General features: G+C 46.5%; 1 protein-coding gene across 1 annotated transcript in view; it reads left to right on the top strand.

Moving 5' to 3' along the window:
• Window positions 1-24,246, top strand: part of SHCBP1L (SHC binding and spindle associated 1 like) — a 51,313-nt gene that overhangs the window by 660 nt on the left and 26,407 nt on the right. The window contains 6 exon segments of the mRNA XM_039486258.1: window positions 1,886-2,035; window positions 10,805-10,964; window positions 10,967-11,018; window positions 15,458-15,544; window positions 16,881-17,099; window positions 20,370-20,475. Of these exon segments, the coding sequence (XP_039342192.1) occupies window positions 1,886-2,035; window positions 10,805-10,964; window positions 10,967-11,018; window positions 15,458-15,544; window positions 16,881-17,099; window positions 20,370-20,475 (774 nt within the window).

The following is a 24,246-nucleotide window of genomic DNA, read 5'->3' as shown; positions in this document are numbered from 1 at the left end:
CCCTTGCAGAGTGCCATGGTGTTTACTGGGCCTGTTAGTTCCAGGATATGAGAGAGACAAGATGGGGGAGGTGATGTCTTTTATTGGACCAGCTTATGTTGGTGAGAGACACACTTTCCAGCTTACACAGGTCCTGCAGTGGAGCTTGGTGTAGCTTGAGAGCTTTTATCTCTTGCCAACAGAATTTGGTCCAATAAAAGATATTATGGCACCCACCTTGTCTCTTATGTTATTTAGTAGCTGTGTCAAGTCTACTTCACAATGGTGTTAGTGCAAGAAATTATTGGCATTTTTTTTCTCTGTAAAATAAAATAAATTGCCAACCTCTGGGAAAAGTTGCACACCTCACAGATATTAAATAACCTTGCCACCCTAAACTATTTCATGTGTCACTCAACTGGCATTTATTTAAAAAAGAACAGTGGTTCATAGTATGTACAGTCTTAATCTTCCCATGTATTGTCATTTGATGATAAGTTAAGTTTTAGAATATTGAAGCTTGACAGAATAAATTGAAAGGCTATTCAATGATTCCCCACTGTGCTGTTTTGAGAAAGTGTTACCTCCTTTCTTAGTTATAATGCCTGTCTCTGATCAGCTGGAAAGCTATTTAAAAACTATCCTCTTTCCCTGAAGAGTAGCAGCATAATAAAATTTAGGAATTTGGTTATTATTTGTCAACACATTTTCTCACAGCACTCCGATTTAAAGTAATTGTGTACTGTTTAATTTTAACATTGTCAGTTAACTTTTTTTTTTAAGTATTCACCCCCCCCCCGGTTCACTCCTTTTTTTGCTTTTTTCTCTTTCCTGTAAGAGTGTACACTCTCCCCCCCCCCCACTATTTTCTTTCCTTCTCCCTCCTCCCCATTATATCCTTCTTCTCTGCTGCCCTTAGAGCAGTGGTTCCCAAACTTTAACAGCCCACAAACCCCCTTCACTAAATTGTGAAATCTTGTGAACCCCGTCCTAAAAATGAATATTTCCAGGGATTTAAGTTTAAATTTCCTCAGTGTGATTGATGGGCTTGATTTGGTCTGCATAGCTCTTGGAAGTCTGGAACCACTGGTGGGGGCATGGCTCAGGCTGCCAGCCCCAACTGCCCAGCCCTGCTCTTCCTCAGGCTTGGGCTGCCAGCCCTGCGCGGAGTGCTGGGCTTGGGCTGCTGGGGGCAGGGCTTGGACTGCCAGCCCATATTGCCCGGCCTCGCTCATCCTGGGGCTCGGGCTGACAGCCCTGCACAGAACACTGGGGTTTGAGCTGCCGGCTCCCCTGCAGATGGGCAGGGCTCAGGCTACCAGCCCAAACTGGCCAGCCCTACTTTTCCTGGGGCTCAGGCTGTCAGTCCTGCACAGAACGCTGGGGTTCAGGCTGCCAGCTCCCCTGCTGACGGGCAGGGCTTGGGCTGCCAGTCGAACTGCCCAGCCCTGCTCTTCCTGGGGCTTGTGCTGCCAGCCCCACGCAGAGCGCTGGGGTTCAGGCTGCCAGCTCTCCTGCTGATGGGCAGGGCTCGGGCTGCCAGCCCCAACTGCCCAGCCCCACGCAGAGCACTAGGGTTTGGGCTGCCGCCTCCCCTGCTGACAGGCAGGGCTCAGGCTGCCAGCCCCAACTGCCAAGCCCTGCTCTTCCTGGGGCTCAGGCTGTCTGCTCTGCAATCGGGTCCCACCTGCTGCCTCCAATGCCTGGGGTCCTCAGGCTGCCCTTAGTGAAATTTTTCTGGCAAACCGCCCCCCCGTAACATTCTGCAAACCCCACTTTGGGAACCACTGCCTTAGAGTGATGTATCATGTTTTATGGATTAATGTGAAGTTTTATATGAATTTATAAGTAAAAGTGAAGTGTCTTTAAAATAGGTGAGAATTTTTTCTCTTTGTTCATGTAATAGGCAGAAGATGCCAATGAAGCAATGAGTAAATATCTTCTGGAGAAACTGAAGATGAAAGAAAAATGGCTTGGAGTCTGGAAGACCAATCCAGAGCTTTTCTTCATCAATTCTGAAAATGTCCTTATACCTTTTGTTGGAATACTTGTTGAAGTAATTTTCCTTTTTATTTTTTCATTCTAGTTACCATATATACTTGTTCATAAGCCAGATTTTTTTTAGTAAAAAAGGGAAGCACCAGAGAAGGGGTTCGGCTTATGAATGGGTATGGAGAGGGGGGACTCAGCCCTTCCCCCCAACAGAGGGAGCAAGGAGAGGCAGTACAGCCAGCAGAGACAGAAGGGAAGAGGTAGGGCCAGAGTCTCTCCGCTTCAGGCCACGCTACTCCTCCCCCCCGCCCACGCCAAAGCAGCTGCAGCTCCAGGTCTGGCAGGCTGCAGCCGTGCCACTCAGCCCCATCCCCCAGAGCATGCTGCGGCCGTGCCACCCGGCCCGCTATGGCCGTGCCGCCCAGCCCACTGAAACATGCTGCGGCCGCACCACCTGATCTGGCCTACTGGAGCAGGCTGGGGCCAAGCTGCCCAGCCTGCAGGAGCAGCTCTAGCCAGGTCAGAGACATCCTTCCCTGGCCCTCCCCAGATAAGGTGGGAAGGGATGGGATAGGGAGAGTGGGGTGGGGTGGGGTCATGGGGGGGTGGTCACGGGGGTTACTCTCCTGACTCCCAGTTTCTCCTCCCCTCCCTAGAAAATTTCCCCACCAGTTGCTGTCCCGGCTCATCAGGGTAAGCAGCTGGTGCGCCGGGACACTATGTTTACTTAAGTTTACCTCCGTGCCTGCGGATCCTCGAGTTAAACAAGCCATCTCGGCCCCCCAGCGGCTTATCCTGATGGCCCCGGAGCCAAAAAGTTTGCTGACCCCTGAATTATAGGGTCAGCTTATGAACGGGTTATAAAAATTTTCCATTTTTACTTATCCATCTTGGGGGGGTGGGGAGGATCAGCTTATAAACAAACCGGTTTATGATCGAGTATATACGGTAGTTGTCATTAAAATAAAGCATTTAGGTTTTTAAAGTTTAATGGAAAAATAAGCAAGGCTCACAGTATCTTGCACACTAATTATCATTGAGTTTTTTTCAAATGTTTCTATGAAGTTCTCAAACACCTGTGTTTTCAGATCTCCATATAGTGATGGGTATTTAAGTATTCTTCGAGTGCTTGTTCATGTCCATTCCAGTGAGGGGTGTGCGCACGCACAGAAGATTTTTCTCATAGCAGCATCTGTCAAGTCGGTCTGGGCAGCCCCTGGAGTCACGCCTTCATTGCACTCAATATAGGGCTCTGCCACACCTTCAGTTCCTTCTTACTGCCAGTGATGGTTGGCTAGAACTTCCTGTAGCCGTTGCTTAGCAAGCACATTCTATAGTTCTCTGTATATAGTTACCTTATTATTAGAGTTGTTGGGGATCCCTCCCCCCATTCTGACTCCCTGGAGCTGTGGTATGCTGCGGTCCCCGGGGTTTAAAACCTGTGTGGTCCGGGTAAAGCGCATGCCGAAGTGCGATCCACACTCCTCGTGTTTACGGGGCCTAGAGGAGGGTCACCAAAAGCATTGTTGTAAGATCTGCCACGAGTTCTGCCCTAGAACTCTTAAAGAAAGGGAACAGCGGCTTAAAGTGATCTTCTTGGACTCATTCCGACCGGATCAGGGGACCTGGCTCCTAACATGTCATCCTTGATGCAGAGCGCCCCAGCACCATTGTCAAGCTTGGCACCGAGAAAAGACTGGTCCTGGGACGCTCGGCCCCATCATGGCACCTCAAGAGGTCCAGCTGAGAGCAGGCATTGATCCCACTCACCGTTGCCTCAGAAAAAAAAGAAGCTAGACGGTCCACAGAAGTAAGATTCCAGGCGGGCCACAGCTCCGATCCCCTACTGGGGCCGCGTCGACTCCTGCCCAGGCAAGGCAGTTGAGTCTGGGTCTGCCATGGTCACTGGTCCCTAGAGGCCAGCAGCCACAGATCCCTTCGACGCGGAAGCTTTCGAAACTGCTCGGGACCTGTTGTACCTTACAGTGCCGTTCTCGCCCCCAAGGAGGGAAGAACCTCCAATGCTGGCAGCCCCACGCCCTGGCGCAGTCAAGAGGGAAGCCAGCTATGATGTCCAAGTGCTCCCCCTCTCCATGTCCCTCGGCATCGGCCCACTCGAGAAAAGAGCCTACCTGCTCCCTGAGCTCTTGACACTTGAGGCACCAAGGCTCAGCTCCCCCCGGTCTTCAGTCTTAGAGACCTTGGAGTCCAGGAGAAGTAGGAGTCAAAGATCGAGGTCCGAGAGAGACAAGAGAGCACCCCAGGTGTGGCCACCGCAGTAGCAGAAGCCATTCTGGACCCCCTGGGTCTTTCACCAAGGCTCTTCTGCATCTTCTGTGGCCTCAGCCACCTTCACCCTGCCATAGTTTATGCAGCTTGCCTCGGCGCCTGCCCATATGCCAACACCTCCAGCCGCAGAATTGGCACCGCTGAGCCGCCCAACTTCAGCGCCAACTACAGCATAGGTACTGACAGCTCCAGCACAGATACCAGCGACAGGCCCTTCGTCGGTGCAGACAGAGGGATCGGCACTGGCTCCATCGATGGTTCCCCGGGTCTTACTGATGGCAGCACCAACACCAGGTTTGACGGCTACAGCCCCGGTGCCGGCAAGCGCCCCATCGGCACCGATGCTGCCCTGAGAGTCGCGGGATCTCCTGGGGCCAGATGGCAGGGAGCATCTGCTTCTTATAAGTGCTTCCTCCTCATCATTGCCAGACAAGGTATTGGTGGGTACAGCCGTAGCCCTGGTGCTTGAGGACAACAAGGTGCTGCAGCAGTTGCTGTGAAGAGCTGCTCAGAGTCTGGGCATTAAGGCCGAGGAGGCTGATCCCATGGTGGACATCCTCATCCCCTCAGGACCTTCTCATATTGCCCTACCACTGATTAAGACTATTGTGGACACTACCAAGACCCTGTGGTAGACCTCAGCTTCTTTGCTGCCCACTGCCAAGCGCAATGAGAGGCGTTATTTTGTGCTCTCCAGAGGGTATGAACATTTATACTCCCACCCACCCCGACTCTCTTGTTGTGGATGCTGCTAACCAGTGTGAGAGACAGGGTTTCCAAGGGCCCTCCCCAAAAAACAGGGAGGCTAAGTGACTAGACCTTGTCTGGAGAAAGGTCTATTCTACCAGGAGTCTGCAGCTCCTTATTTCGAACCAGCAGGCCATCGTCAGCAGGTACTAGTATAACACCTGAGCGGCGATGGCCAAATTTATGGAGCTATTCCCTTCAGACTCCCGAGCCAAGTTCTTGGCCTTGGTGGAGGAGGGGCGCTAGTCTCCTGGGCTTCCCTCCAGGCGCGTTGGACAGTGCAGATGCCGCCACTAGGGTCATAGCTACTGGAATAGCCACGAGAAGGGGCTCCACGTCTTGGGGCTCCCTTATGAGGTCCAGCAGACTATTCAGAACCTCCCATTTGAGGGTGTGACTCTTTTCTGAAAAGACAGGCAAGAGGATACACAGCCTGAAAGACTCACGAGCCAACCTCAAGTCTTTGGGTCTGCACACTCTCACCACACAGTGGAGACACTTCAGAGCGCAACCTCTGCCGAGATTCCATCACCAGAACTGCCAGGACAGTTCTCGGAGGAGAAACAGGAGTGACAGGAGGAGACAACAACAGTCTTCAGGCCAGGGCTCTGGCCAACCCAAACTGCCTTCTGGTGCTAAACCAGCCTTTTGGAGGTGTGGTTGAAAACAGCGCACCAGATCAGAGTCTGGATCTACCCCCCAATACCTTTTTCTCCTGACTGTCCCCTTTCTACCATGCATGGTCCTGCATTTCAGACCACTGGGTACTCCACATGGTAGAGAGGGGAAACTCCATCCAATTCTGTGCCCTCCTGCCCTTCTACCCTCCTTCCATGTCCCTCTTCAGCGACCCTTCTCATGAGCAGCTCCTTTTCCAGGAGGTGCAGTTGCTCCTATCACTAGGGGCAGTGGAGAAGGTTCCTCAGGAACACGGGGTGAGGGCATTTATTCCTGGTATTTCCTAATACCGAAAGCCAAAGATGGCCTCAGGCCTATCCTGGACCTGCGAGAACTCAAGTTCATAAAGAAATTCAGGTTCTGCATGGTCTCCTTGGCCTCTATCATCCCCTCACTATATCCAGCAGACTAGTATGCCGCCCTCAACTTGAAGGACACATTTTCATATCGTAATCACTCAGCCCCTCAGGAAGTACCTCAGGTTTGTGGTCAACAGTACCCACTACCAATTTACTGTCCTCCGATTTAGCCTGTCAGCAGCACCTCAAGTCTTCACTAAGTGCATGTCAGTCTTCGCTGCGTTCTTGCGAAGGCACCAGGTACAGGTATTTTTGTACCTTGACGACTGGCTGATCAAAGGCCGCTCCAGGACCCAAGTGGAAGCTCAAGTCAGATTCATCAGAGCCACCTTAGACAGCCTGGTGTACTTCTAAATGAAGCAAAATTGACTGTGTCTCCCGTCCAGAGGATACAGTTCATGAGGAGCACTGGACTCAACCCAAGCTAGGGCATACCTGTCAGAGGCAAGGTTTCAGGCCCTCAACGATATAATTCGAGGCCTCAGCCAGTTCCCCACCACTACAGCAAGGAACTGCCTGAAGCTTCTCGGACACATGGCTGCCTGTACCTATGTGGTGCAGCATGCCAGACTCAGACTTTGACCACTTCAGTCGTGGCTTGTGTCAGTGTATTGGCCAGTCCGGGGCAGTTTGCACAGGATTGTGATCCTGCCTTGCCCGGTCCTCGACTCCCTCTGGTGGTGGATTGACATTCAGGAGGTGTGCTCAGGGGTTTCCTTTGCTGCCCCACAGCTGTCTCTGTCCCTGGTGAAGGATGCATCAGACTTGGGCTGTGGAGCTCATCTGGGAGACTGCAGAACTCACGGCCTCTGGTCTCAAGCAGATCTAGGTCTCCACATCAATGTCAGAGAGCTGAGAGTGGTGTGCCTAGCATGTCAGACCTTCCATCCTTACCTAACTGGACAATGAGTATCAATCATGACGGACAATATAACAGCAGTGTTCTATATTAACAAACGGGGGTGCATGCTCCTCTCCCCTGTGCAAGGAAGCCCTCATGCATTGGGACTTCTGTGTAGAACTTTCAGTACACCTGATGTCGCCTCCCAGGATACAGAACGAGCTGGTAGACCACCTCAGCAGATAATTTCACAGCCATGAGTGGTCCCTTCACCCGGATGTCGCAATTTCAATCTTCCAGAGGTGGGGTTTTGCCCAGGTAGACCTTTTTGCCATGTGACGTAACAGGAAGTGCCAGCGGTTCTGCTGCTTCCAGAATCACAGCCTAGGCTCCAGCGCAGATGTGTTCCTCCATTGGGGAGGTTCTCTTCTATATGCCTTTCCACCCATACCACTCGTTCACAAGGTGCTTCTCAAGATCCTCAGAGATTGAGCTCAGGTCATACTGATAGCATCAGCCTGGCCCCGTCAGCACTGGTACACAACTCTCCGAGACATGTCCATGGGAGCCCCAGTTACCTTGCTGCTCTTCCCAGATCTTCTCACACAAGATCACAGGCGTCTCCAACACCTGAACCTCCAGTCGCTTCATCTCACGGCATGAAAGCTCCATGGTAAAGTCTGTTGGAGCTTTCCTGTTCAGACAGGTCCTCCTTGGCAGTAGGAAACCCTCTATGAGAGCCACATACCCTAACAAGTGGAAGAGATTTTCAATCTGGTCGGCGCAGCGCCATTTGCCCCTGATGCTAGCTTCAGTGCCACTCATTCTGGACTACCTCCTCCATCTGAAGCAGGAGAGACTCTTGTCTTCAATAAGGGTGCACTTAGCTGCCATCTCAGCCTTCCACCTGGGTGTGCAGGGCCGCTCTGTGTTTGCTAACCCCGTGGGCAGCCGATTCCTAAAAGGGATCAACAGGCTATACCCTAATGTCCATCAGCCTGTCCCTGCCTGGGACCTCAACTTGGTCCTCTGTAGGCTCATGGGGGCCCCCCTTTGAGCCTTTAGCAACATGCTCCCTGCTCTACCTCTCTTACAAGGTGGTGTTCCTGGTAGCAATAACCTCGGCCAGGAGGGTGTCTGAGCTCAGGGTCCTAACATCAGACCCTCCCTACACCATGTTTTATAAGGACAAGGTTCAGCTCAGGCCCAATCCTGCTTTCCTCTCGAAGGTTGTGTCACAGTTTCACATCAACCAGGACATCTTTCTCTTGGTCTTCTACCCTAAGCCTGATTCCAGCGGCAGGGAGCAGAGGGCTTCACTCTCTCTATGTCCACAGGGCGCTGGCCTTTTACATCGAGAGAAGAAAACTGTTCAACAAATCAGTCCAGTTATTCGTGGCAGTAGCGGACAGGATGAAAGGTCAGCCTGTGTCATCCCAACTCATCTCATCATGGATAGCATCCTGTATTCGTGAGTCCTACAACCTAGCAGGTGTTCCTGCATCTCCGATCACTGCACGCTCTACCAGGGCACAGGCTTCATCTACAGCATTCCTGGCCCAGGTCCCTACTCAGGAAATCTGCAGGGCAGTGATGTGGTCCTCCAAACACACTTTCTCCATGCACTATGCGATTACCCAGCAGGCCAGAGACGATGTGGCCTTCGGATGAACAGTACTCCAATCAGTGACAACTCCGACCCTGCCTCCTGAACTTGGGCTTGGGAGTCACCTGATTAGAATGGACATGAATAAGCCTCGAAGAAGAAAAAACGATTACTCACCTTCTCCTAACTGTTGTTCTTTGAGATGCCTCCCTCCTTCCCCTCTAGCCGGCAAGAAGGAACTGAAGGGGTGGCGAGTCGGCAGGGCCCTATATTGAGCGCCATGAAGACATAACTCCAGGGGGCGCCCAGACTGACCTGACAGATGCTGCTATGGGAAAAATCATCCGGCCACTGTGCACGTGCATGCGCACACACCTGATTGGAATGGACATGAACACCACATCTTGAAGAACAATTATGAGAAGGTGAGTAACTGTTTTTTAGGTCCTCCATTTGTGCATGCTTTTGGAACTAGATGCATTCACTAACATTTTCAAGTGCAGAAAAGGACATACTTTGAGCTATTGTGTATGGTAGCCAGATTGTAGAAAATACCATCTTTGTATACTCTTCCATTCCGTATTCCTGAGATTTGTAGAGAAGCTAGTTGGAGTTTGATAAGTTCACATACCTATCATTATTCCATTGTGGCATCTTGGATAGGAATCCTACAGCCAGCTTTTTTGAGAGGTAACTGTTGGTCACTCACCTGCAGGGTGGGATCCTTGTGGACAAGCATTGGAAAAGAGATTATTTACCTTATGGAAAGTGGACTTAGGGATGCTTTGGTCCACACAGATCTCATGACCCTACCCTTCTTCCCCACTGATTTGGAATCTTTATGCCAGGGGATTCCCAGCAGTCTTCCACAGAGAAGCTAAAATCTAGGAATGAAAATCCTGCAAGATTTTGGTAAACAGCTGAATTAGAGGAAACAATTTTCCTCTTTCTCCAGTTTCATTCCGGAGATGTGTACAGCTCTTGCTGAGACTTACTGTGCTTCTCCTGACCGATAACTACACAAAACCTCATGGGAGTTGAGTTGCTATTTAGCCGTGGAGTAGTTTCTTTGTTCTTCACCCAACTTTATGGACATAATTACTCCACTGCTTGGGGATCCTGGTTTGCAATACGATCTCTTTGTGCTTCTGAGACTGGTTCAAGTGCTTGTTATTGCACATTAGTCCTTGAGAACTGGAAAAAAAGAATAACTATATCCTGTTTCCTTGAATTTGCAGGTTGGAGGGTAATGGTAGGGACAGGATTAGACTATCAATTCTTTTTTAACTAAACTGTTCCTTTCTGCAACATGTGATGTGTAGTTTTTTTTTTTAAATACTGATGTTAAGGTTAAAAATGAAGTATTCCAGAGTCTGGAAATACCAAAATGAAGGTCGCTTTCACAATCTTAACTTCTGCTCCTATAAACAGTACAGTAGTCTTTAACTATGAGATTACATGCTGTATTCCCTCCCCCCCCCCACAGGATTCCTGTGATGGGTTCCTCCCTGGGGTGCTCCATAGAACTGGGGTATTACTGAGCCCTCTGACCCACCAGCTCCCTCTCACACTGTGTTGCCGTGACAAGTTGCAAAGCCCTCCAAGCTTGCACTTTCACCAGTATTCACACAGGTTAGGGACACACCCAGCTGCAGTCACATGCAGGCTCTCTAATCACCAGCCTCCTAGCCTAGGACCCCAGAACAGTACCGTTCGTTCTGCCCTGGTCAAATCTGGTCATTATATATGGGCTTAACCTCAATGTGAAGAGGACCATGCATAGTTGTGGTAACCAAGCTGAGATTTTCCCCAGACACCTTAGTTAAATGCACGCTGGTTTGGATTAAAACGTAAAATATATTTATTAACTACAAAAAGATAGATTTTAAGTGATTATAAGTGATAGCAAACAGATCAAAGAAATTACCTAGTAAATAAACAAAACCTCAAACTGAGCTTGACATACTAGATAGGTAGAATATGAAATAGCAAATTCTCACCCTGAGTGATAAACAGGCTTAAATACTGGCCTCTACAGCTGTCTGTAGTGTTTAGATTAAAAAATAACTCAATTTTCAGTTTACCTATTCTGTAGCAAACTAATCATTTTCTCTTAAAATCATACTACTGCTTTCAGGTAAAATTAAAGGAAGATGTCATTTTCACTAATTAGTTTTATAGTATGGATTAGTTCCACAGGTGGCACTCCCATGAAAGTTAAGAATTGTGTGTGTGGCAGGATTGCAGGATCATACTAACAAAGAAATAGACATTTTAAAAACATTTTGTAACTATATATTTCTTATGTCTTAGGTTTCTTGCAAACCACCTCAGAGCACCTCATCTCACTTGAAAGCTTCTATATCTGTTGCTGAACCATTTTCCTCTAATATTGCAAATATTCCAAGAGAGCTTGTTGATAATGTTTTGGAGGAACTGGACCATTCTGTACCTCTGCTGGAAATCTACCCTGTCGAGGGCAGGATATGGTAGTATTTGATATTGCCCAGGCTTTGGACGTTGTGAGGTATTTAGCTTTTTCCCCTGTATTTTTGCCATTCAGAGATGCTAAAATGTTAACTGAGGAACTGTACCTAAAATAGAAAGATTAGAAAGATTTACTTTGCTTCATTAATAGTGTAAGAGTATTCACAAACAAAAATCTCAGTTTAAAAAGTGGTAAGGATGAAAAAGCATTTTGATGCAGTCCAGTTAATGCCCCAAAAAACCCTTGCAGTTTGATTGGATTTACTTAGTCCAGGATTGAACAGCTTTTGGACTTGAGGTTCAGCAACTCTATCTGGATTCTGGTGCTTTGCCTTAACACTTTTGGTTTTTTTACTCTAAAAGGTGTTGACCCTTTTATCTTAATGCACCAACCATATGGTGTTTTCAAGGTTTGCAGTACTGTATCTTGAGTAGAGCCAGTCAGGAATTTTCTGACAAAATGCTTGTTAATGTGTAGAAACAAACTGTTTGCAGAAAAGGATTTCTTTCAGTGAGTCATTTCATCTTGAAAATATTTTGCCATTTCCTTCTAGCTTCACAGTGTAGTGCTGGGGTCGGCAACCTTTCAGAAGTGGTGTGCTGAGTTTTCATTTATTCACTCTAATTTAAGGTTTTGCGTGCCGGTAATGCATTTTAACGTTTTTAGAAGGTCTCTCTCTATAAATCTATATTATAACTAAACTATTGTATGTAAAGTAAACAAGGTTTTTAAAATGTTTAAGAAGCTTCATTTAAAATTAAATTAAAATGCAGATCTTATCAGTTTAGTGCAGTGGTTCTTAACCTGGGGTGCACGCACCCCATGGTGGTGTGAGATGCCCTTTCTGGGGGTGCAAGACATGGGAGACTTTTTTAGAAGGTAAATAATCGAAAACACAAATTAAGCACAGGCACGTAAGTACAGGGGGCCGGGGCAGGGCGGCTGGAACCCCAGACCAGCAGTGAGGTGAGTAGGGCTGGCGGCTGGTATCCCAGGCCGCAGCAGGCTGACTGGGGCCGATGGCCAGACCCCGGCTGGCAAGGGGCCGGTGGCAGGAACCCCACACCGGTGATGGGCTGAGCGGGGCTGGCAGACAGAACCCCAGACTGGCGGTGCTGAGCCCACCACTGGTCTGGGCTTCTGTCCGCCGGTTCCTGCTGCCAGCCTGGGTTCTGTTCACCCAGGCCGGCAGCGGGCTGAGCGGGTCCGGCAGCCAGGACTCCAGCTGGCAAGGGGTTCCGTCGACCGGCTCCTGCCCACTGCTGATGCCCGCTAGCTCTCTGTTTCCCTGGCTTCCTCAAGTGTGGTGACAGTAGGGCCTAGTATAGTTCTTCGTTTTACCACTGCTTTCTCTTCCCCTGCCCCCAATTTGATTTTATTTTTGTATTTTGCAGGATGCAGAGTGATCAGCCTATCAGTAGACCTGTTTTCTGTCTGGCCTCCCTTAGCTCAGCATGGCCTAACTCAGCTTGCCTTTTTACCACTCTTGCTGACTTTTCTTATGAGTGCAGCAGAGCATCCTGCCTATACCAATAACACTATCAAAATAGCTGGAATCTATAGGGATTTGACTGAGCTTCTCTCTTCCAGTTTCCTTTCATGTGTTCCAAACTGGACTAGCCTGCCACTTTTCATTCAACTGATACTGCTGAGTGTCTAGTTGCTTACACCATTAGCTGCCAGCTTCAATGGACAATCCAAATGGCTGTAATCCTGTGCTAAAATGTTAGCATTAAGGAAGGAGAGTTTTGTTCCACAGCTTTAAAACCACTTCAGTAAGGCTTTAAGGTCAGAGCATGTTCATCTCAGCTTTCCTTCCCCTTTTATCAACTCTTTCTATCGTTTCTTTTTTAAAGCATTCCTCTGACTCTTCAAGGAGCAGGTCATAGACTGGGGCAGCAGCAAAAGCTATAGCTTCAGAAGCAGCAATCTTTACAACAGTTAAGATGGATAGCTTAGTATATTGGGAGTTGCTGTGTCTTTTGAAAAGGTTAATTCAGGCCTTCAGTAAGATACCTTAGTGTACGTGACCAAAAAAGCATTTCAGACTTCCTAGTCAAGTGGAAACATATTTCAGGATCCTCTCAGACTCCCAGACCTACAGTGTTTGTCCTGGAAATTGAAGTTTTTGCCTTCTAGAGCATGAATATTCAGGAGAGCTCATGGAACATCCTAGTCAAATATAGAAATTGTTCACAAATCTGGCAACTTCCAAGGATTTTGAGAACTTGATTCTCATGGTGCAAAAAGGGCATATTGGAGTTCCTTCTAGATAGGCACTTGCTCAGACTATGACACAATCTTCCTGAAGTTTCAGGTCTCAATGTTAGGCTACTTGTAGCATATTCCTTCCAATTCTAGCATTTTTTGCAACACCCTCACATTTCCCAATTCCTTAAAGCTGTCTCTCTGCAGAGATGGTGTTAGGAGACTAGTAGAATAGTTTAATGCTTCAGATAATCTAATTTTTCCTAAACAAATGGGGGAGTTTTCCCCATACTTATTAAAACATTTTACCTGTTCGCAATTACATTGACCAGGAGAGTTAGTTGATAGAGCCATAGGGTTAGAAGGGACCGCAAGGGTAATCTAGTCTAAAGTTTGGGGGGCTTTATCCATCTGGAATCTTTCTGTGAAGTTTTCTTGCAGATGAAATAATTCTCAGGTCTGCACCAGAATTGTGTCCCCTGAAATTATGGTTTCCACTTGAACTAATCTATTTGCTTTTCTTGTATTCTAAGTTCTTTCACCACTAAGAGAATCAGTTACTTCCTTTTAGATATTGGGATATTCAAATTCTGTTTACATAAAACTAATTCTTGAAGAAAATCGGATGCAATTTTAATTAGATGCAGGACCTAAGGAAAATTGCAACAAAAGCATCATAGACACTAGTCCTAGATGGATAAATTAAGGAGTTTGTCAGGCCTACAGTTTGTTCATAAAAGATCCCCCTCCTCCTGTAAAAGTTCAGGCATACATCCATTTCCTGGACAGAACAGCATAGTGCTTTGAAGTAATTTTGTAGTATAGCTTTGTGGACTTCAGTGCATTCCTTTATTGTTTTAAATAGATGTTTTGTCTTTGATATAACTTTTGGGCAGAAGGTCCTGCAGGCTCTCTTGGCTTTCTTTCAATAAACCACTTCACATGCTGAGGGAAGGCAGAAGAAAAGTAAAACAAAATAAACCTATCCTCAAGCAGTTTTTTTTTCCTTGTGGTTCACTCTTGATGTTTCAAGTTTCCCTCCTGTTTATGTAGATACGTTTTACTGGCTACTTCCCAGTTGTAATGGATTACTGAGCACCAGGTGCCCATGATGAAGACAGGTTAAATTTACTTACCTACATGTAACTTTTCCTTCTCTTAAGTGGACATCTGGTGCTCTGTGGGATCTCTCCCAGGTTGTCTCCTAATTTGCATTCATTTCCAGTTGGAGGGGAAATGTCTCAGTTCTTCCTTTTTTCTGTTTATGGAATATTCCTGCAGAGGGAGATAGCGAAATCTTGTGATTCCCTCATATTAGGATCTTTCTTTGCTGTAAGCAGTTTCTTCCATTTCCCTGTGTTATAATCAGAATTCATAATTTATCATCTTAGCATGAGCAGTTGATTGGGGAGTTAGAGCTGATAAGAGAAGTGATTGCCTCTCTCTAAATGCCAGCACTACATTGTGAAGCTAGTGGAGTTTATTTTTTTTAGTCGTCAGGCTTGGAAGATAAGAAAGAATAACCTAGTTATAACAGATTATGGAGCACCAGGTGCCCATTTCAGAGAAGGAAAAAAATGAAGGGTAGGTAACTACATTTTTTCTTTTGGACAGCCATAAACAACCATATGGATTAACTTATAGAAGCGCTGTTGAGATTTTACCTAAGGCTGCTGGTGAGGTGAAGAGAGAAATCAAACTGCAGAAATTAAGCAGATTTTCCTTGCGGGGAAATAAGATTTGTGGTGTTGTAGTTTTTATGAAGTGAAAACGTTTTTCACAACTTGAGATCACCACAGTAAAAAGTTGTGAGGTTGATTGCCAAAATAACATATGGAAGGAAGCTTTTTTTCCCCTGCTTCTCACGCAAGAACAAATGTGGTGGCAGTATCATACAGGGGGGTCCCCGGTATAAGTCTCCCCCTTGTCTGTCATTTCTCATATCCATCGCTTACCAATAGGGGAACGGGTTCTGATCCACATAGCTGTCGCTTCACCTTTTGCAGGGCTTTTCTTTGGGTGCCTCCCCTGGGGTTCAGGAGGTGCTGGGAGAGAGGAGGAGGAGGAGGAGTGGGGATGGAGTGCGCTCAGAGGAGGGGGCAGAACTGGGCGGGAAGAGGCAGGGCAGGAGTAGAGGGGGGCAGGCCATTTTTTCTTATGGGGAAAAGTTAAATTCCCTGGTATCTGTCGTTTCAGTATCCATAGCCCTTTTCAAGAATGCAATACTGACATATACTGGGGACCCCCTGTAACGTCAATATATCTTTTAGGTTTTTCTATGACTTCCTTTGGAGGGACTGGGATGAAGATGAAAGTTGTGAGACCTATGCGGCACTGGTAGAAGAGAGAATTAAACTGTAAGTATATTACCCCAAAAAAGAGAGAGGTTTTTGTGAGTGTGTTTTTTTTTTTAAAGAAGCTCTGAGGGGTCTCCTCATGGTCCATTTTAGCACTATTCACCTTGTCATAGGGTCTCTAACGTTCACTTGCCACCTCTCACAGGGTCTACTGCATTGGTGCTTTAGCCCTCCAGCTAAGGCACACTTGAGTCCTACTCCTTGCGAAGAGGGGTTTTAATAAAATATAAACACCTGTAACTATTCCTTATGTGGTCAGTAACACTGATGTTCTACACCAGGAGTCTCAAACACGTGGCCGGCAGGCCGTTTCCTGCGGCCCGCCGTAGGCGCTGACTCTCTCCTGCACTGCATAACCCTTTCCACCCGCCCCTGGTCATAGCACAAAGTCGAGAGGGAAACTGAGGCTCGCCTAGGAATTATAAAAATGTTACAGAAGATTTCCACTTCATCACAGACACTGTGCAGTGTCCCAATGAAGAGAACCGTGGGCAATGGGGAGGGGACCTCTGGGTGCCCAGCACCCCTAACAGAGAGACTCCTGGGCGCCCAGCATCCCTAACAGAGACCCCTGGGTGATTGGGGGGGGGGATCTCTAGGTGCCCAGAACCCCTAACAGAGAGATCCCTGGGCGACAGTGCCTGGTGCCCCAACAAACAGTCTATTACAGGTGTCTCAAACACACAGCCCCGCCCCCACCCCACCTCTTCCCCGCCCCCATTCCAACTTCTTCCCCAAAGTCCCCGCCACAACTCTCCCCCCTCCCTGCTCCTATTCCAACCCCTTCCCCAAATCCCCGCCCCTGCCCTGCCTCTTCTCCGCCTCCTCCACTGAGCGCACCATGTCACTGCTCCTCTCCCCTCCCCCCTGGAAAGTCCTAAGTGCAGCCAAGGACGCGCTGGGAGGTAGGAGGAGGAGCAGGGACACAACACACTTGGGGGGAGGTGAGGAGGAGGGGGACGAGAGGGGAGATTAGCTGCCGGTGAAGTTGGTGCCTATGGAGGGCTGCAGGAAATAACATGTGGCCCGCCTTTTGGTCAGTCTTCCTTGGCCTGGTCATCTCATCCTTTGGGAGGCTCATCCAGACAGCAAGCTGTATCTGACTCTTGGCTGAAACCAGGCTTTCCTTTGGCAAAGAAGAAGCAGAGCTCTGCTTTCTTTCCTGATCAGCCCAGCACTGAGCTGGGACTTCTTTTAACTCCATACCTGACATCTGTTGCAAGTGTAATGACACAGGGCCAATTGGGTCCAGAGGCCTTCATTAACCCCCTCCTTGCCAGCATGGGGCCTGTACGCCCTATAACAGAAGTATAATATTTTTGTTTTATTTTCACAGTTGGTGTGATATTGAGAATGGAACTATTCCTGTTCCAATTGGTCAACGTTTTAGAAAAAATCTGGAGAAGTATAAAAACATGCATTTGGAATTGATTCAGTACCAAAGTAATATTAAAGAAGAACCTACAGCAGAAGAAGCTGTTGAATGTTGGAAAAAATACTATGAACTAGTAATGCTATGTGGATTGCTGAAAATATGGGAGGACCTTCGCCTCAGGTAACCTCTATAGCAGTGGTTCTCAAACTTATTTGACTGAGTCCCCTTTCTTTGTGTCTGTAGTCATTTACGGCCCTTGCCACACAAGTACATATACCTCTGGCCAGGTGCCCAGCTCTGAAGGCAGCATTGTGCCAGCAGCAGTGCAGAAGTAAGAGTGGCAATGTGAAAAGTGCTATTTGTCAATACCATTTTTCACAGCAGACTTAGCTCCCAATTGCCACTCTTACTTCTGCGCTGCTGCTGTCCTGGGGCTGATAGCGAGAGCCCTGCAGGCGCCTCCAGGTGAAGGGTTGGTGGCGTTGGGGGGAGGAGAGCCCAGACTACATCCTGGTGAGGGATTGGGGGGTGAGGAGAGCCCTGGGATGACAGGCCTCCGGCTGTCCTCTTTATTCCCTCCCTTGGCCTCCTGGTTGTGCATGGCCCTGCTGCCCAAGCCCCAGATGCTTGGGGCTGACAGCTGGAACTCTTGAAAAAAAAAAATGCATACAGCTTCTGCCTCCAGTGACACATTCCCAGGTGTGCCCCATAATTTGAGAACCACTGTTCTATAGTTACTAGTTCATACTTGGGGCCCTACAACAAAATCCATTCTTAAACATCATAATTTCTTGCTTGTCCTTTCTAAATGTTAATAGAAGTTAACTAGCACTGTAATTAATTATAAACTGTGAATTTAAAAGCTTCCTGCCAGTGGTTGAGACTGATATTCTCCCTAGTGGAATTATTATATTAAGATAACCAACTGATTGGTACTTATTCTCCAGTGGAACTATTAAATCACTAAAATTTAGAAAAATCTCGTCCTTCCATTTTTCTTTAGTTTATCAGCATACTTGAGTCCAGTCCTTATCCAGATGTTGTCTGAACTGCAGTATTTCACTGTATAAAAATATGTACTGTAAATCCATATTATATTAAAACCCCCACGTTAAAAGAAGGTTGCAAAGTCAAGCATTCAGAAATTGGTAAATGCCAGTTAAGAGTTGCCCACGGCAACCTTAATTCAGGTCCTGGTGTGCATATGCTCTCTGACAGTCTTTAATTATGTTATCACTTTTTTTCCCCCCATGGGACCCCTTCCTCATTCAGTGCACAGGATAGATGGTTCACTATTCACTATTTCTTTCTATCCTCATCATCATTTATTGTGCACTGTACTCAGTGCAGAATTTGAACAGAATTATTAATTTGCTCATGGTGTTTTCTGTATTTTTCTCATTGAAGTATCTTAGTTCTTTATGAACATTAAGTAATTAATCTTCAACATCCCCTGAGAGGCGAGATGATATCATCCCCAGTTTCCAGATAGAGAACTGAGGTACAAAGCTTACATTCAAAATTGTTAGAAGTGTAAGTTAATTTTGGGTGCTGAATTTGAGAAGCCTGAAGTTTTGTTTTTAGAGGACTTATCGTTTTATAGCACTTTATATGTTGAAAGTGCCCATTGACTTCAGTTGCAGTTGTGTGCACTCAGCACTTAACGTAAATGAACCCACATGTAACTCAAGGCAGGTACCTAGAAAATGAGGAATGCACAATTAGTGACCACCTGTAAAAAGTTTTCTTTAAGTGACATACATAGCATCACATAGGAACTCTGTGGCAGTGTCAGGGATAGAATTCAATTTCCATGTTATTCAGCTGTCCTAATGATAAGATCATCTTTTTCTTCCTGTAGTTCTCTGCCTCATTCACTACACATCTTCCAACTTCTGCAACAAATGAGGCAGCAGTCCTACAACAGTTTCACTCAGTACACAACCTTGATTCATTCCTACAGCACAGTTTGTCCTGTGAACTTAATGAGGCAGGAGTTCTGTAGGGAAAAAATATACATGAACACATAATTAAACTCTATCATAACATATGCACAAGGAAGCTGAATTAAGACTGCACAGGAAAACTTAATTTTAACATTTTCTAACTTCTGAGTGCTTGACTTTGCAACATTACTGTTAGTTTAATGTCTTATGCATGTCTTTTTTTTTTAATCTTAAATTTCAAAAACAAATTCCATTACACTTCTACCCCGATATAATGCGACCCGATATAACACGAATTCGGATATGACATGGTAAAGCAGCGCTCTGGGGAGGTGGGGCTGCACGCTCCAGCGGATCAAAGCAAGTTCGATATAATGCGGTTTCACCTATAACGTGGTAAGATTTTTTGGCTCCCAAGGACAGCATTGTATTGGGGTAGAGGTGTATGTGGGAACAGATTTACCCCCCACATAGGTCAATAGCGTATTTGGGATCTTTTGGTTCACGGCACAGCTCTCTACCACTTAATCTGCCTTCTCTTGCTATCAGCTGTGTTAGTTCATCTTCCGTATGGGACTGCCACTAGATGGGGACTGGAGAGACATACTTTCAGTGGGTTTCACAACGATTTCCTAGATAGCAAAGTAATGTTGAAACTTGGGAATAATGGGTTTAGTTCCAGGTTCTGCTGGGGAGTGTGGTCTAGTGGCTCCAGACACTTTTGCTCCTGCTTTTCTTCCCTTCCCCCAACAAGCCTGTCCCTGTCCTCTTCTGTTTCTGTCCTGCCTCTTCCCCTCCCGCCCACCCCTCATGCCTTCTAATCCTCCTCCTTGCCCTGCATCTCTTGCAGATTTAAATTCTCTTTGCTTTGTAAAATGGAAGTGGTTTATTATACTGAGGGAGGAAAGAATATGAAACATAGATAATTTGAAGAGTGCCCTTTCTAACCATAACCACACTTTAAGATGTGCCTACATTTTAAGAAATGTGTCAGGGTTTTTTTGGTAGGTTTTTGTTTGGACACTCCAGAATGATGTTGTATCAATAGATGGAGTCAAACTGGTGATCTAGGCTAGAAGCTGCTTTTTGAAAATAGCCTTAAAATATTTTTTGGCCTATCTGTACTGGTCACTCAGACAATCTTTTTGAATGGATTATACTGGGAACAGTGTTTAAATAGAGTTCAATGTTTGTTTTCAAACATGGGTCAAAGCCCAGGACCCTAAAGCCAAATTCATGAAATATATTAATTTATAGGATTCTGGAAACAAATTTGGAAATACCAAATGTGCTGCTTTTGCATATCTTGCATTTAATACTTAAAGTTTTGTGATGCTGGAGACGTTTGTTATATTTGTCATGGATGAAGATGTTTAAATGCATATATCTGTTAAAATCTAATAAATTCAGCATAAAACTTCTTAAAGTCAAACAATTTTACATACTATCAGAAATGCTTTGTATAAAACTAATTGTAGTACATAGATTTTGGTCTAAATTACAGAGCTCATGGACCTCTGACCCCAAGGATACTGAGGCGTAGGAGAGGACACAGAGATGATGGGAAAGCTGTAACTCATATTGTAGCTAAAACAATGACAGCAGAAATGGTGAGGAAGACTTCGATTATGTTTTATATGAGTCAGAAGGACTAAGTGTGCTAAACAAAACCAAGGCCAAATGACCTATGGGATATTAGTACATAGCTGTCTTGAAGGAGATTGTTATTCAGAATTGACCACTAAACTTTTACTTCCTGATCTAACTGAAGTGGTCGCATAGAATCCTCTCAGTCCATGGGATGAGAGAATATACATTTCTAATAGGCAATCCATTAGTCTGAAATGAACTATTGGTTGTTGTCAAAACTCCTCATATGTAAGCCTAGTAACTGCACAACAAGCTCTGTTTATTTTACCTCTCTTTGCAGAAACAACTTGTCGTCATTCCACTGCTGAGCACTTGGGGAAACCTTGGCTACTGTGGCTTGCTGGCATCCCTTCCCCCACACTTCCACATTTTCTTTCTCCTTCTCCCTCCAGCAGACCATAGAGCTCATTAGACGAGCTGACAGAAGCAGATGTGCAGCAGGGTGTTCATGGGGATCTCTCTTTTCTGGCTTGGAGGGCAGTAGCTCCACTTTGCCATGGCCAGCAATAGTCCTAGAAAAGGGTATCTCTTACCAGTTAGTGATAGGCTGTCACAGGCTCATACGTTAAGAGACTGTTCTGGGTGTTTTGGAGATGAGGTGTCCACTATTACTTATTGCTCTAGGGGGCAGTGGACACCACAGCCATGAAAAAAGGTCATGAAGCTAGATGCTCTGTCTCCACAAGAGGGAACTTCATCTGTGTTTGAATTAGCTAGAAGCCTTCTACCTGTGAAAGTGACTCTTGCTGCTTTATCCAGTCTTACCACCCCAAATTCTTGCAGCCTGGCTTCATTTAATTCTGTTCCTCTCAGATGGTTCTTTGTCCCACTCATTCCCCCCTCCCCCCTGGTTTTTGTTCATCCAGAAATTCTGCCTTAATGAGATATTTGTCCCTTGAATCTGTCTGTCTTGGCCTTTCCATTGCCTCCTTTTGTTCCACCATAGCTAAGAGATATACTTGGCCTCACCTCCAGGTGTGGACACCACTCCAGAACTGAACTGAGCAAGATACCATTCAGTGGTCTAAAACTCTGAAGTTCTGGATAACAGTGGTAAAAGAAGTTGCATATCTGAGTAAGCTTCCTATGCCTCTGGAGAATTAGGAAAGAATTACAGGGGAAGTTATTTTTTAAAAATACTTCTTGTTTATTCAGGGGAAAAGAATACTTCTCAGGATCTTCATGGGTTTCTGGAGGTAGACAAAGCTTCTCTAGCCTTGCCTTCAGTAAGTAAATGAAGACAAACCTGCTCAGACCCCTTTCCCTCTGGAACCTTCATAGGGTGAATTTAACAGCACAGAGCCTCCAGGCGAATGATGCTTTGATTCCATTCTATGGAGTTCCAGGTGCCTTGTGCTGTTCTGTGTCCCAGGTATGCTCCCATCCCCTAAGTGGACATTTGTTGAGCACCTGTGGGTCTAGAAGGCATATGAAAAGACCCTTGCAGACAATCTTTGGGATTACCCACTATCTGAGGGAATCCAATACCTGGCTTGGGACCAGTACCTGATCCTCTATATGTTCCAGTGAATGGGTCCATACTTTGAGGAGAAACGCCTGGAGACACATGAAATGGGATCTTGTCCATGGGGTGACTTATATACACCAAACTGATACTCGGTGCCAAGGGCTCCCCCACAGGCTCCAGAGGAGATCACAGCCCACAAGACAGCACAGTTCTCCAGTGATGAGGAGGAGGAGGAGATGCAGGGACAATACCTTTTATCTCCACGTCACTCGTCACCTAAGGTCCACTGACCAACGTGGAGCCACATGGGTCCAAGACACCAGATGAACCAACCAGGGTGTGGACCCCCATGGATGTACCCTCCTATGGCTTTCCCAATGCAACGGGCAATTTGAGAACCATGGAGCTCAAAAAGGGGTCAGCTTTCTAGCCTGTCCACAGTGCATAGATGCGAACTGTGCTCTAACCCAGCATCTCCCACACCACAACCCTTGGAAACACAGGAAGGGGGAGAGGACACAGAGATGGGCACAGACCATGACATCTTCTGTACACAATTCATCTTCTTCCCCAGATGAGGCGATTATGCCCCTACTGCCAGCCTCGGCAGATGACTTTAAACAGTTTCAAGAGCTGTTCAAGGGTCATGCAAAGGCACGACATCCCGCTAGAGGAGGTAAAGACAAACTAGCACAAGCTAGTACAAATACTGTAACCTGCATCTACCTCCAAAATTGTCAGTGCCATCAATGAGGCCATCTTGGATCCTGCAGAGACAGTCTGGCAGACACCTGCTTCTATTCTGCCCACCTGCAAAAGGGCAGATAGAAAATATTACGTACCATCCAAGGGGGCAAACTTTCTGTTTGCGCACCCACCTCCCAACTCCCTAGTTGTCGAGGCAGTAAATCACCGTAACGAACAGCCACAATTCAAGATTACACCCCATGACAAAACACAAAAGACTTGACTTGTTTGGACGCAAAGAATATTCCTCCTGCACCCTTCAGTTTCAAGTGGCCAATTATTGAGCCCTACTGGCCAAATACAACTACAACTACTATGGGAAACTTGCCCAGTTCACATCTGAGCTCCCAGAGGAAAAACAGACGCAATTCCAGGCCATTGTCACTGAGGGCCAGCTCATATCCAAAACAGTCCTTCAGGCTGCATTGGACACAGTTGTCACAGCTGCCTGAACAACGGCCACAGCTGTAGTAACATGCTGAGCCTCATGGCTTCAGCCCTCAGGGACATCAAAAGAACTCCAGACAAAAGTAGAGGACTTACCTTTCGACCGGGAATAACTCTTCTCTCAGAAGTCAGACGAGGTGCTTCATTCAGTGAAGGTCTCTTGGGCCATGGTCTGCACCTTGGGGATTTACACCAACCCTGCAAAGAGAAGAAGGAGATACCAAGCATATTAGAGACCTAGAGACTCCTTAAACAACAGACAACAACAGCGACCATACGATAATGCCAGCATCAATGGTAGGATGAGAACACTTCCAATACAGGATACTACCATTCGGCCTATCCATGGCACCAAGAGTCTTCTCCAAAACTCTAATGGTGGTAGCGGCACATCCACACAAACAGGGAATAATGATTTTCCTGTACCTGGACGATTGCCTTATCAAAGGCCCAACTCTACGAGACACAATGGACGCAGTCCACTATCACACTATTCTGGGAGCTCGTTCTACAAATAAACAAACCAAAATAATCCATAAACCTGGTACAACAATTAGACTTTACTGGGGCACATCTTGATGCTATAAAAGCCAAGGCGTCATTAACCCTTACCAGATTCATGAACCTCATCTCAGAGGTACAAGTCAGTCCTCAAGTTCAGGCTCGCACTGTCCTACAATTACTAGGACACATGACGGCCATGACATTCGTGGTACGACATGCAAAATTACATATGCGATGCCTACGAGATTGGCTGCGCACAGTATACATACCAAGCAAACACAACCTACACAAACAAAATGTCCACCATTGTAATGCGTTCTGGACAAGTCCACAAAATGTCTGTATGGGTATTCCTTTCCAACAGGAACCCCTGACAACAGTGATCACCACAGATGCCTCACTTATATGCTGAGGTGCTCACATGTGGTCAACACACCATACAGGCCAAATGGTCTCTGGGAGAGACTTAACTGCACATCAATTTGTTAGAGCTACAAGCAGTCCGCAATGCCTGCAGACATTTCCTACCTCCATATATGGAACAAATCCATTCAAATTATGACCG

The sequence above is a fragment of the Mauremys reevesii genome, linkage group 8 (genome assembly GCF_016161935.1).
Source record: "Mauremys reevesii isolate NIE-2019 linkage group 8, ASM1616193v1, whole genome shotgun sequence".
In the NCBI taxonomy this organism is placed as follows: Eukaryota; Metazoa; Chordata; order Testudines; family Geoemydidae; genus Mauremys; species Mauremys reevesii.
This window is presented reverse-complemented; position numbering and strand designations above follow the sequence as displayed.